The 13327-nt window shown below is 38.2% G+C and overlaps 1 protein-coding gene across 7 annotated transcripts in view; it reads left to right on the top strand.

Moving 5' to 3' along the window:
- Positions 1–13327, top strand: part of SETX (senataxin) — an 86186-nt gene that overhangs the window by 57625 nt on the left and 15234 nt on the right. For all 7 annotated transcript variants that reach the window (XM_058524352.1, XM_058524350.1, XM_058524351.1 and 4 more), the window contains 6 exons: positions 890–1122; positions 2150–2317; positions 2877–3033; positions 8502–8603; positions 8794–8909; positions 11194–11265. In XM_058524352.1, the coding sequence (XP_058380335.1) occupies positions 890–1122; positions 2150–2317; positions 2877–3033; positions 8502–8603; positions 8794–8909; positions 11194–11265 (848 nt within the window). The remainder of the gene's footprint in view (positions 1–889; positions 1123–2149; positions 2318–2876; positions 3034–8501; positions 8604–8793; positions 8910–11193; positions 11266–13327) is intronic.

Raw genomic sequence — 13327 nt, 5'->3', positions numbered from 1 at the left:
CCTTTTGCTGGTGGAGGGTCTTGTAAGAAATGCAATATCTGCAAAGCTCAGTAAAGTGAGGCACAATAAAATGGGGTGTGCCCACGTAGCCAAGATCCAGGCCCCACCTGTGCTGCTGCATCCTGGTCCACACTACCATTGACTTTTACCTAGATTGCTGCAGTAGCCTCGTGAGTGGTCTTTTTGCTTCTGTGCTTTTCCCTTTGCAGTTTATTCTTCATTCTGCAATAAGAGTGATTCTTTTAATGTGCAAGTTAGAGCATGTCATTTCCCTTGCACAAAGCTGTCGTGTGGCCTTGTACCTGACTCAGAATAATATTCAGAGTCATTATTGTGGTCTGCAGAGCCTGTTTTACTCTCTGTCGTCTAGCACACTTCTCCCTTCTTTTCCTTCCAGCCATACTAGCTTTCTCCCTATTCTTAAAATACTCCTGTCGCACCTCTGCCTCGTAGTCTTTGCAGTTGCTGATCTCTGCCTGTGACACTCTTTCCCTAGATAACGGACAGCACGGCTCACTTATTTCAAGTCTGCTCAAGTATCGTCTTTTGTGGAAGACCTTCCCTCACTCTCTTATCTCCAATAATACCTCCCTCATATCCCTCATCACTTTCTCCTCATCCCCTTTCTCTGCTTTCTCCATAACATTCATCACCACCTGACATGTTTATTTGGTTATCTACCTCCCTCTTCTAGAAACTAAGCCTCCTGAGGGCAGGAATATTGCCTAATTCTTAGGAGGCATTCAGTAAATATTTATTGAGTGAATTATTTAAATAATGTATGATACAAAAAACGTAAGTTGTAAAATACCTGATTTTGAATAACCTTTTTAACCATACACCATTATTCACTGGTAACTGAAATTACTTTTTCTCCTCTTGATAATAGTGCGTAATGGGAAATCTGAGTGTTCCCTTTCCATCCAGACTCAAGATAATTTGCCAGTCAATTTAAATGAACCCGTGAAATGTATTGTAATCAGTTCTCTGGTAACTACACAAAGGAAGTTGAAGGCCATGTCTTTGCTGAGTGGTCGGAACCAACTAGCCAGAGCTGTTCTGAATCCAAACCCCATGGACTTCTGTACAAAAGATTTACTTACTACAACATCTGACCGAATTGTGAGTGATGATTATGTAACAGGGAAAGCCAGAAAATTTCATATCAGGATGTTAAAGCATCATGTTATTTTTAGCTGCTACATATACATGTTATATTTAGCTTGCATGCACAGTGACATTGTTTAATGCTTAATTTTCTTGAATACTGCAAAGTGTATATTAGATTAGCTTACCTCAGGAAAAAGGTATAGTACAATAAAGAATTGAGAGTATGCTTAAAGAACATTAAAATTTTAGGTGAGCATCCTACTGAAATGTTCATTAGATGATTAAAATTCGGGAGTAGGAGTAGGTTTGATGGAGTTAATTTTGCATTTGAATGATCAATGGGGAATTGACTATTGTTGCAAGTACGAAGATGAGTTGTCGTTTTGTGCAAACACGTATTTCTCATCGTGAGAGCTGTGTATAAGTTCCAGGAAATTAACACAGAGAACAGCAAAAGGAAAGTAATCTTTTTTGAACCCTGCTGTGTGTTAGGGCTTTCATGTGAGTTATCTCAATCAACTCTCCCCCTTTAAGAAATCCCCGATTTAATGGATGGCAAAGGCTGAGGCTCAGGGAGGTTAGAAGTTTAGAGACCTAGCTTTTGTGAGTGAAACTGAGGTTTAGACTCAGATATGACCCAAAATCCGTGTTCTTTCCTCTATATCACTGTGTTAGGAAAGAAAGTCTTGGAATGTTTTTTACCATCTAAGGAGAGAATTGACTAAAATGGGAAGAGCCAAAAAAAGAATAAATAGAAGAAAAGTATAGAACAATTTATTGTGATCATCTTTATAAGAATCACAAATAAAAATACAGTTGTAGTATTTGTAGAGAGGGGCTAAAGCCTGTAGACACTCATAAGTAATTTTCTTTCTAATAGTGAATGTAGTTCTTAGATTAAAGGTTAGTTTGGGGTCTTACCTGATCATAACCAAAGCTGCTGTCTGATAAAGATTAGAAGAAAGTCAGATACCATTATTTTCCTCTTATGTGCCACTACAAGAAGAGCAACTCATTCTCACTAATGTTTTTTGTATAGATTGCCTACTTAAGAGATTTCAACGAAGACCAAAAGAAAGCGATAGAAACTGCATATGCGATGGTGAAACACTCCCCATCAGTTGCCAAGATCTGTCTGATTCATGGACCACCTGGAACAGGAAAATCAAAAACTATTGTTGGCCTCCTATATCGCCTACTGACAGAGGTAGACTGTGTGTGAGGGCATCAGTGCTGTTAATTGAGTGCATCGTTTTACTTTACTTCTGTTAACTAACATATGTAAATAAGTATTAAAGTACCTTTTTCCCTTCACTTTTTTGTATCTTTTTGATATTGTGTGGAACCATATCAGAGAAAGGGGTAGCAGAGGGAGAGAAGGTTATAAGAAGTAAAAAGAGCAGAAAATACTATCTCGTGTGAAACTAATCCTAAAGTCTAGAATGCTGGTCTTCTGGCTTTATTATAGGTCACATCGAATGCCAGGAAAGTATCTTGAATGTATTCCTGGGCTGAGTTTTGGTTGGATTAAGTATTGAGTAAAATAAGTAGATAGTAAGGTAAAGCTCAGAGAAGTTGATAAAATCTTGTGTCAGAGTAATTTTAATATCAATATAAGATGTAGATGCTTTTATTTATTTTTAGTTGTTTATAAGGGGAACTTTTGAACACATGTGGAAGTAAAGAAAAACTATAAAACTACATAGTAGAGCTTATCAGTATTTTTTGTTTGTTTATTTGTTGGGTGTGTGTGTGGCAAATTGTAGAACCAGAAGAAAGGGCACTCAGATGAGAACTCCAATGCCAAAATCAAACAGAACCGTGTTCTTGTGTGTGCACCGTCCAATGCAGCTGTTGATGAACTTATGAAGAAAATTATCCTTGAATTCAAAGAAAAATGTAAAGACAAGAAGAATCCTCTGGGTATGTTACTTATGTGGGCTTTTAATTTTTGTTTTCAGTGTTTAGTGTGGGCAGCTTTGAATGACAAAGAGCAAGCCAGTTCTGGCAATGAATTCTACTTGTGGCTGTGGCCCATATATACTCATTGATTCCTGTAGCAAGTATTACTGAGCATTTACTCTGTGCTAGGCGCTGTGCTAAGTACTGAGGTTTCGACAACGAAGTGGATGGATCAGTGGGCAACTATAATATAAAACTATAAGTTCTATATAATAGAAGTAAAATGTGGTTACTTTCAGACGCCTTAGAGTGGCCCTTGCTTCAGTCATGTGAGGGTTAGGGAAGACTTTTAGAGGAAGTGATGTCTAAGATGAAACCTGAAGAGCATAATGAGTTAGCCGTAAGAAGTGAGCAGGGAGGGGACTCTAGCAGAAGTTACAGTAAATAAAAAGGAGCAGAGGCAAGAGAACCTCACATAGCTCAGTATAACTAGAATATAATAATCTCCACGAAGGCAAGGGTTTTTTGATTTGTTCACTGTGGCATCGCCAGTGCCTGGCACTCAGTTGAGGCTTAGTAGGTATTTAGTGAGTGAAAAGCTAGAGCAACCATCATTTATGGTTATTGAGCAGTTTCTGTGTGTCAGTAATCCTCAAAACAATCCTGTGAGCTAAATATTAAATAACCCTACTGTCTACATTTTATAGGAGGAGAAACTGAAGAGTAGAGACGTAAAATACACCATAGTGGTAACTTTTGTTCAGTACAATTGACATTTGTGAAGAGCATTACTGCGGGTGATTCAGGACGCTTGAGTGAAGATGTAAAATAATTTGTTTACTTAACCTTAACTCATACTTAATTACTCTCATACCACCCATTTTGAGTGGTGTGATTATGGCTCTGTATTAGACTACTTGTCCAGCTCATATGCCTTGTCTTCCCTAACCAAATTTTTCTTCCTTGAAACTTCAAGGAAGAGCCTTTTATCAGTTAGGATTAGATTTGGCTGCAAAATAATAGAGACTCCAAATATGATGGCTTAAATATGATAGAGTTTCTTTCTTTCTTATTCAAGCTCAGGGATGGGCAGTTCAAGACTGGTAATGGTGTGATGACTCTGCTTCAGAGAGTCTTCAGAGACCCAGCTCCTTCTATCTTGTTGTTCCACTGTGTGTGGCCTCCATTCTTTAGTGCACCTCATGCTCAGAGATGGCTGTTTCACCTCCGGTAATCACATCCAGCAAGTGTGAAAAAGACGAAGAAGGAGCAAAGGGAAGATACTAGTCATATTTTAAGGAAGGTTCCTAGACTCGGCCAGTTGCACCTCTGCTTATTTCCTTTTGGCCAGAACTTACTCACATGGCCACACCTAGCTGCAAGAGAACCTGGGATATGTCATCTTTATTCTGAGGGATCACACACGTTTTTTTCTTTTACTACATTTGTATTAGCTACATATAGAATTCATTTGCTTTTAAAACTTATAATACATTGTCAGTTTTCAACTTTTCCACTCACCATTACGTTTGTGCCAGCCCTGGTGGTCCAGTGGTTAAGATTCGGCACTGTCACCTCTGTGCCCTGGGTTCGTTTCCCAGTCAGGGAACCACACCACTCATCTGTTGATTGTCATACTGTGGTGGCTGGATGTTGCTGTGATGGTGAAAGCTATGCCACTGGTATTTCAAATACCAGCAGGGTCACCCATGGTGGACAGGTTTCAGCAGAGCTTCCAGCCTAAGACAGACTAAGAAGGACCTGGCCACCCACTTCTGAAAAAAATTGGCCACGAAAACCCTATGAATAGCAGCAGAGCATTGTCTGATACAGCACCAGAAGGTGAGAGAATGGTGCAAAAAGCCAGGCAGGGTTCCAGTCTGCTGTACACAGGGTCAGTAGGAGTCAGAATTGATTCAGCGGCACTAACAACAAATTATGTTAGATTTATGATTTTATATATCACTGTATATCAATACAGTCATTCATATTAATTGCTGTAGGGCATTTCATTGTATGAGTGCACAATTTATTCATTATGTATTGATAGAAATTTAGGTTCTTAGCCATTTTTTGTTATTTCAAACTTTATTGCAGTGAACAAACTTGTACATATTTCTTCAGTGCAGGTATAAAAATGTTTACTACAGTGAATAAATGAATTGTACTATGTTATACTGTCAGCAGTTAAAGGGAACGCACTAAAAGCACTGCGCTCTTACTGTGTCTCTTGTGTATTCATGCAGCTTTCTAGGGCAGTGCTTTTCAAATTGTAGCTTGTGACCAATTAGTGGATTGTAAAATCAGTTTAGGGAGACCAGAACCAGCATACTTAAACAAGATAAACTCTAGAACAGAAGAGAGTAGATAAGATCAGAGTATAGGGTAGTGAGGGTAAGTATTGTTTTGTGAAACCTGTTTCGTTGGTGAGGTGTGTGCGTGTGCTGGGTTTCAATGTGAAGTGTTCTTCATGCTATAGGTGAAAGTCAAAAGAGTTTATAAAAACACTGGTCTAGTGTGTGTATACCTAGGAGTGAAAATGTTGAGTTGAAGGATTTGTGCATCCAGCTAGTGCCAAATTCTTCTCAAAAGTGGTTGTACCAATTTACACACCTTAGAGCAGTTTCTGTGCAGTGTGCAGTGGTGCAGTTTTAACTTGCTTTTCCCTGAGTGAGGGTAAGCACTTTTTCAGTTGTGTATTGATGACATAGTAGGGCTGGGACTAGGATGGAGTAACCAAGGTGTCTAGGTTGGTTTTTTGATTTTTTTGTCAGAAAGAAAATGATACCTATCGTCAGTAAAGAGAGCTTTTTCCTTTTTTTTCAGTACTTTCATTTCCACTTCTTTTCATTACTTCTAGTGGTCTTTCCTGGGTGTCCTTTAAGGAAATGTGTCAAGATCTCACCATTAAGTATGATGCTTGTGTCTGGGTTTTGGTATATACCCTTTATCAGGTTAAAGAAGTTCCCTTCTCAGTAGAATTTCTATCAGGAATAGGTGTTGAATTTTATTGCATGCGTTTTTTTTTGTTTGTTTTTTTGTTTTTGCATCCATTGAAATGGTGATGGAATTTTTCTTCTTTAATCTGTTCATGTGGTAAGTTACAATATTTTTCTAATTTTAAAATATCTTTGATTCCTAGAATAAGGCCAACTTGGCATTATTATTTTTTAACACATTGCTGGATAGCTAAAGTTTTATTTAGGATTTTAAAAATTAGTATTCATAAATGAGGCCAGCCTGTAGTTTTTCCTTGTTATTTCTTTGTCTAGTTTTAGTATTGAAGTTACACAGACTTTAAAAATGGAGTTGGGGAGAATTTTTTAATTTATTCTTTGGAATGGTTTGTATAAGACAGAGATCATCTGTTCCTTGAAGGTTAATTTATTTTTAGTGTTGTTTGGTTCAGTTGGGTTTTTTCTTTTTGTCTGTTTTTTGACAGATGGGTAAGTTTTTATCTACTGTCTAAATGTCTTTAATTGTTATAGATCTATTCAAGTTTTCTAGATTTGAGTGAGTTTTACTAATTCATATTTTTTAAGAAAAATTTCCACTTCATCTTATGTTTTCAAATATATTGGCATAAAGTTGTTCATTGCATTCTCATTTTTAAAATCTCAGCTATATTTTGTTTGGGTCAGCTTTGTCATTCCCTGTGTTATATATTTAGTCTCTAAATCCACATGTGGCAGAGGCCTATGGTTGGAAAGTGTTAAAAGATAGTTTATTTTTTTCCCAGCTAAGCCTAGGCCAAGTTAGTCACTTTTTTTCCATCCCTCCTCCCCTTCCAGGTCCCTTTGCTTTCTAGTGGGCTTTGAAATCCAAGCCCCTGTTATAAAATTTATATATCTTGACTGGAATAGTAGTTTGTCAGTGTAGACGTTTGTCAAACTCTATAGAAGTAAAGATTTTAAGTCTCTGCATTTTTTTGGGTGTAAATTAAAACACCACCAACCTAAGCACCTAGACATTGACCAGCCCTTGCCCCTCACCCTGTACCCACAGGGAAGCCACAGCAGCTCAAGGGCTTTCAACTCTGATTTTCAGCTTTCTCTTTGTTTTTGGCCCCTAGGAATTTTTCGTAGATTCTTAGGAGCTCAGTTTAAAGGATTTCTGTTACAATTTATGGAGCATTTCTAGGTATTTATAGTGAGTGAATTTCCAGGTAATCTCATCCACCTTGCCGTTGGAAACCCAAGGAACTTAGCAGTTTTGAAACCTTCAAGTAAATGTTGGCCAGAGAAGATGGCTTCAGATTTAGAAGAATGAGCTAAACTAGGAACAAAAATATGTTGTAGACAATTGTATAATAAGTCATTCATTCAGTGTATATTTATTATACCTGCTGTGTGCCAGCTACTGTTCTAGGCAGTGACCAAAACAAAACCCTGTTTTTATGGGACTTAGATTCAGTGGAAGGAGATAGACATTAAACATATGAGTATGTGATGTGTCAGAGTGAGTTAAGTGTTGGTAAACTCTGCATGATTGCTATAATTTAGCCCAGTGATGCAGTGGGAGATTTTTAGATTAAATAATATCTAAAATGTAAGCTAAAATAAAAATGTGGTTAATAAACAGTCCAGTTAAATGATATTTACAGTTTTTGGAATTACCATACTCCAGAATTTCCAGCGTCTGTGTCCCTTTAATTCTGGAGTAGCAATATGATGTGGAGCAGAGTTTAAAAACTTTGTTCTGAGGGCCGGCCTGGTGGCGTAGCAGTTAAGTTTGGGCACTCTGCTTTGGTGGCCCAGTGTTTGCGGGTTTGGATCCCGGGCGCTGACAGATGCACTATTTGTCAAGCCATGCTGTGGCGGTGGCCCGTATAAAGTAGAGGAAGATGGGCACAGATGTTAGTTAGCCCAGGGCTAGTCTTCCTCAGCAAAAAGAGGAGGATTGGCAACAGATGTTAGCTCAGGGCTGATCTTCCTCACAAAAAACAAAAAAACCAAACACTTTGTTCTGAGTATTCTGCAGAAGAGGATTTGATGGTCAAATAAGATTCTGTTTTGAAAATTCAAATTATATTAATATATAAAAGTCTTTGTATATCTTTGAAATAGCCTGTGATTAAGAAATAGGTTTTAACTCGCCATTTCCCAAATACATTTTACCATGGAATGTTGTACAGAACATAGTTTGAGAAACATTAGTGTAAATAGAAGCTCAGCTCTGCAGCATACTGTTTATGGACCTCACTAGCTTTTATTAGGTGGAAAGGATAAGTACTTGCCTTATAGGGTTGTTATGAAGAATATCTAAAATAATGTATGTGAAGCCTCTAGTGTGGTTCCAGGTATCGGGTTGGTTGATAGCTCATGTTAGCTCTCTTCTCTGATTGGTAATATATTTTAGAAATAGATATTATATATTCTAGAGCTTGTGTTAGCTCTCTTCTCTGATTGGTAATATAGATTAGAAATAGGTATTATACACAGAGATTGGCAGCATCCTTATTAATCTGTAAGTGTGATTTTTATCAACAGGGAACTGTGGAGATATAAATTTAGTACGTCTGGGTCCAGAAAAGTCTATTAATAATGAGGTCCTAAAATTCAGTTTGGACAGCCAAGTTAACCACAGAATGAGTAAGTACTGAATGAAGTGCATCCTAATGTTATTTCTATTTCCTTTTGTGTGGTAGAAGATGGCTTGGGCGTTAAAGGTAATTTGGAGACCCTAGAAATAGTCCAGCTTTGAGAACTAGTTTTTCTTCTCATTGTATATGTATATGTGTGTGTGTGTTAGAATTAACGTATAATTTTTTTTTTTCCTTAGAAAAAGAATTACCTTCTCATGTTCAAGACATGCATAAAATAAAGGAACTTCTAGATCATAGACTAGATGAACTTTCTCGCCAGCGTGCTTTATGCCGAGGTGGAAGGGAAATACAGGTATCTAAACATTTCTTGATTAATGTTTTTTAATAACTGTTGATGATTAAAAATAAAAGTCAGTTATGTTACCAGCAAAAATGGGTTTATTTGGGAACAGCAAAGAATTGCAATTTGGCACATGCAGTCTGTGGAGGACCACAGGCATGTCTAGAGGACAGAAGGAGAGGAGAGTTCTTTTGCAGAGAAGAAGCAAGTGTTGAGAAGGGTGGTTATAAATAGAGTTCATTGGAGGAAACTGAGAGTTCAAAGTGTAATGGCTTTTCATTGGCTGAGTTGTGACAGTCTCTCATTGGCTAAGCTGTTGCCAGGCAAGGAGAAAATCTTCCTTCCTCCTGCTGGGACAGCAAAGCAGGCTTCTTCCTGTTGGGTCTGCAGTTGACATTATGTGATAGGGCGTGAGAGCTCCCTCTCTGACCTCCTGACTCCATTTTAAATGAGGTTTCTGTTTACAGTCTTGCACTGCATAACAACGTTTCAGTGATGGACTACATATATGACAGTGGTTCCATAGGATTGGTATCATAAAGCCTAGGTGTGTGGTAGGCTATATCATCTAGGTTTATGCAAGTATGATATTTGCAGGACAAAATCACCTAATGATGCATTTCTCAGAATGTATCCCCATTGTTAAGTGATGTGTGACTGTTTTTTCACAACTCATAGATACACAAACTAGTTCTTGAGTATTTGATGCCATTGTTTCATTGTGGAATGGGATAATTTGTGTATAAAAATGTATACAAAAATGATATGCCTTTCATCAGGGGTTAACAAACCTTTTTTGAAAAGGACAACGCAGTAAATATTTTAGACTTTGCAGGCTATATGGTCTCTATTGAAACTACTCAACTCTACTGTTGTAGTATGAGAGCAGCAATAGATAAAAGGATATGGCTGTGTTCCTGTAAAACTTTATTTATAAAAACAGATGGTGAGTTGAACTTGGCCCACAGGCTATAGTTTGCTATTGCCTGCCTTATATTAAAGCTATACTGGATTCACTAGGTATCTTTTGGTTGCAAGTTAAAAAAACTCAATTCAAGTTAAGTTAGACAAAAAGGGAATTCACTGGCTTATATATCTGGGAAATCTGAGAATGGGTTAACTTCAGCACAGCTGGATTTGGAGGCTCAAATGATGTCATTTCTTCACTCCTTGTTTTGTTTTTCTGTGTGTCAGCCATTTCTTCTCCGTGAGAAGACAAGTGCCAGCATCTCTGAGCTCCTCACCATCTCAGCTTAGAAAACTCATAGAGAGAGAAAGTCTCTCTCCCAGTATTCGTGCTTCAATTCCAAGCAAGGCCTCTGATTAGTCCTTGGGTGTGCACGCAGATCTGATCCCTGTTGTTAAGCGAATGGGTGCCATGATTTACCAGGCCTGTATTATATGCCCATCACTGTGGATAGAGGAATGATTGGGATGTAATTGATAACCTCATTTGAACCCCTAGAAATTAGTGGAGGAATGAAGCCCCAAAGGTTGGAATGCTAAACAGACAGAAATGGCATACATATCATACATTGGACATAACTGAATCTTACACAGTGTTAAGAATTTATCAAATTAATACTTACTAAATGGAGTGCGGGGTGCCAGATGGTGGGGTGCTGGATAGTGAACTACCATTGAAAAACAGACGACAAGAGAAATTGAAATAGAGAAGTTTATTACTCACAGGTCTTGGAGGCGGTACACAGCACACCACAAGGGGCCACACGGGGAGGTCAAGGCAGAGTGCAGACAGAGAGGCAGGACCTGGGGCACCTGCCTTTATTAGGTCATTGGGTGGAGTGCTTTGGGATTCTCAGGCTTGGGCTGGATTGGTCAATTCAAACCAAAGGAGCAGGGTTTCGTAAGCCCCACGGGGGTCTTATCGAAGGGGCGCATAAGGGGAAGGCGCTGGAGGCAGGGGTGACTGGATCACAAGGGCTGCTGGAGAAGTCATCTCCAGAACTTAAATTTGTTTGTGACTCTGCTGGCTGCTGTCCAGGGCACGCGCTTGTATGAACGGGCTAGTGTCAATTTAAAGTCTCCGCAGGCCACTTGGCCAAACAAAATGGATGCCGAGGCAGCAATACCATGGAATAGCTTAGCTAAACTCTTAACACGTAGCATACAGAAAGTTTGTCAGGGCTTTACTGGTAAAGGGAAAACAAACTGGATGAATAAGTTTTTCATTGGTAAAGTATAGACTCATCCTTTTGAAATGTGAGCCAGTCCATTGGAAAGCATTTTAAAATGCTCAGTTTAATTTTAATAATGGCATTCTAATTTTTTCCAGAGGAAAGAATTAGATGAACAAATTGCCAAAGTTTCAAAAGAAAGGCAGGAACTTGCTTCTAAAATTAAAGAGGTAAGTAGTTCACCTATAGCATTTTTGTAGCTTTTCTTTTTTTCTTAAATTAAGAAATAGGTCATGCAACGTATGCGCTTTTCTCAATTACATTTTTAAAATCTTTTATTATGAAAAGTTTAAAACATATATAACAGTGGAGAAAATGGTGTAATTACATGTACATTTATCGTAGTCTCCCCCTTATCTGAGGGGGATACGTTTCAAGACCCTCAGTGGATGCCTGAAACCACGGATAGTACTGAACCCTCTATATACTATGATTTTTCCTATACAGACATATATATCTATGATAAAGTTTAATGTATAAATTAGGCAGAGGAAGAGATTAACAATAACCAATAGTGAAATAGAACAATTGTAACAATATAATAAAAGTTACGGTAGAGCTTAGCAACCTCAACATACGATTTTTTTCCTTTTCTCATTATGTCAAGAACTTTCACCTTTTCACTTAAAGGAAGCACTTTATGGCTTCTCTTTGGCGTATCCGAATTGCCAGCATCACTACTCTTGCAGTTTAGGGTCGTTATTAAGTAAACTAGGAGTTCCTTGAATACAAGCACCGTGATACTGCCACAGTCGATCTGATAACTGAGACGGCTACTAAGTGACTAATGGGCCGGTGTCGTCTCCGCTGGACAAAGGGATGATTCATGTACTAGGAGGGATGGAGAAGGAAAGTGCGAGATTTCATCATGCTGCTGAGAACGGTGTACAATTTAAAACTGATGAATTTTTTATTTCTGGAATTTTCCATTTAATGTTTTTGGACCACGGTTGACTGCGGGTAACTGAAACTACAGAAAGCAAAACCTCGGATAAGGAGGGACTACTGTTCATTTCTTTTCTTTAGCCTAATGATGAATTCTTATCACCACCTGGGATTTCTAAGAAAGAGGTGATTGTAAAAAATCTTTTTGCTTTTCTAAGTTTGGGTAAGTATTAAAACTCTCTTGCCTAGGTGCTCTACTTCTCCCCCCACCCTGCAAAATCAGTTATGATCATTATTATCAGATGAATAGTTAATGAAAATAGGTTTGTGTTTTCTCTATTAAAAGAAAGAAAAAAATCGTGTCTGAATTCAAGTAGGCAGTGGCTGGGATTTGGCATAAGAAAGTACAAGCGCCTTTTTTTCAATTTTTGGCTGAAAGCATAAACTCTTTATACTTGTTTTTGATCATAAAAATCCTTCTATAACGTGTAACTTTTTCCCAGGTATTCTTTGGATATAAAAATGTCAGTAAGATTAAGATTGATCGAAGCTAGGGTGAGCGGGATATAGATCCTCACCACCAGAATGCAGCCCTTATAAAACCAATTGGTGGTCAGGGAGAGAGGGTAATATCAACCAGTAATGTTGCCAGTATGTTTGAGCTGAGATTTTTCCCTTGAATGTATTATTAACGTTCTCCCCGTGGCTAAATAAATACAGTTGAATTTAATTAATGCATATTTCCATTAGCAGTTTATTTAAATTAAAAATTATGTAGAAAGTTTTTTATATTAAAATTTTAAACTGAGGCGAAAATAATTAATCTTCCCAAATTTAAGGATGAAGTCCGTGTTTACTGCTCTTGTGGTTTTTGCTGCTCATCACGTTGTTCTCTGGGCCATTGAATTAATTGTAGTTGGCACTTTTAGTCACTAAATGGCTGAGAAGAGAGGTATGTGACAGTGCTTTAACATGAGCACTGGAGGGCCACAGTTGCCACCCTCTCCTGAAGCTTATAATACGTGCCTTGGAGTCCATGATTGAATATATCATTTGTGCAGAGATGAATCATTACTACTTTTCAGGAGCAGAAATAGGCTAATTGAATCTCTGATAAGAATATTAGTTTATTAGGGCCGTCCCTGGTGGCCTAGTGGTTAAGTTTGACGCACTCTGCTTTGGCGGCTCGGGTTTGGTTCCTGGGCATGAGTCTACAGCTCTCAGTGGCCGTGCTGTGGCGATGGCCCACATACAGAATAGAGGAAGATTAGCAACAGATGTTAGCTCAGGGTGAGTCTTCCTCAGCAAAACAAAGAAACAAAAAAAATATTAGTTCATTAATTTGAA

Source organism: Diceros bicornis, chromosome 28 (genome assembly GCF_020826845.1).
Source record: "Diceros bicornis minor isolate mBicDic1 chromosome 28, mDicBic1.mat.cur, whole genome shotgun sequence".
NCBI classification, from domain to species: domain Eukaryota; kingdom Metazoa; phylum Chordata; class Mammalia; order Perissodactyla; family Rhinocerotidae; genus Diceros; species Diceros bicornis.
Note: the sequence above shows the minus strand (reverse complement) of the source record. Positions and strands in the feature narration are given on the sequence as shown.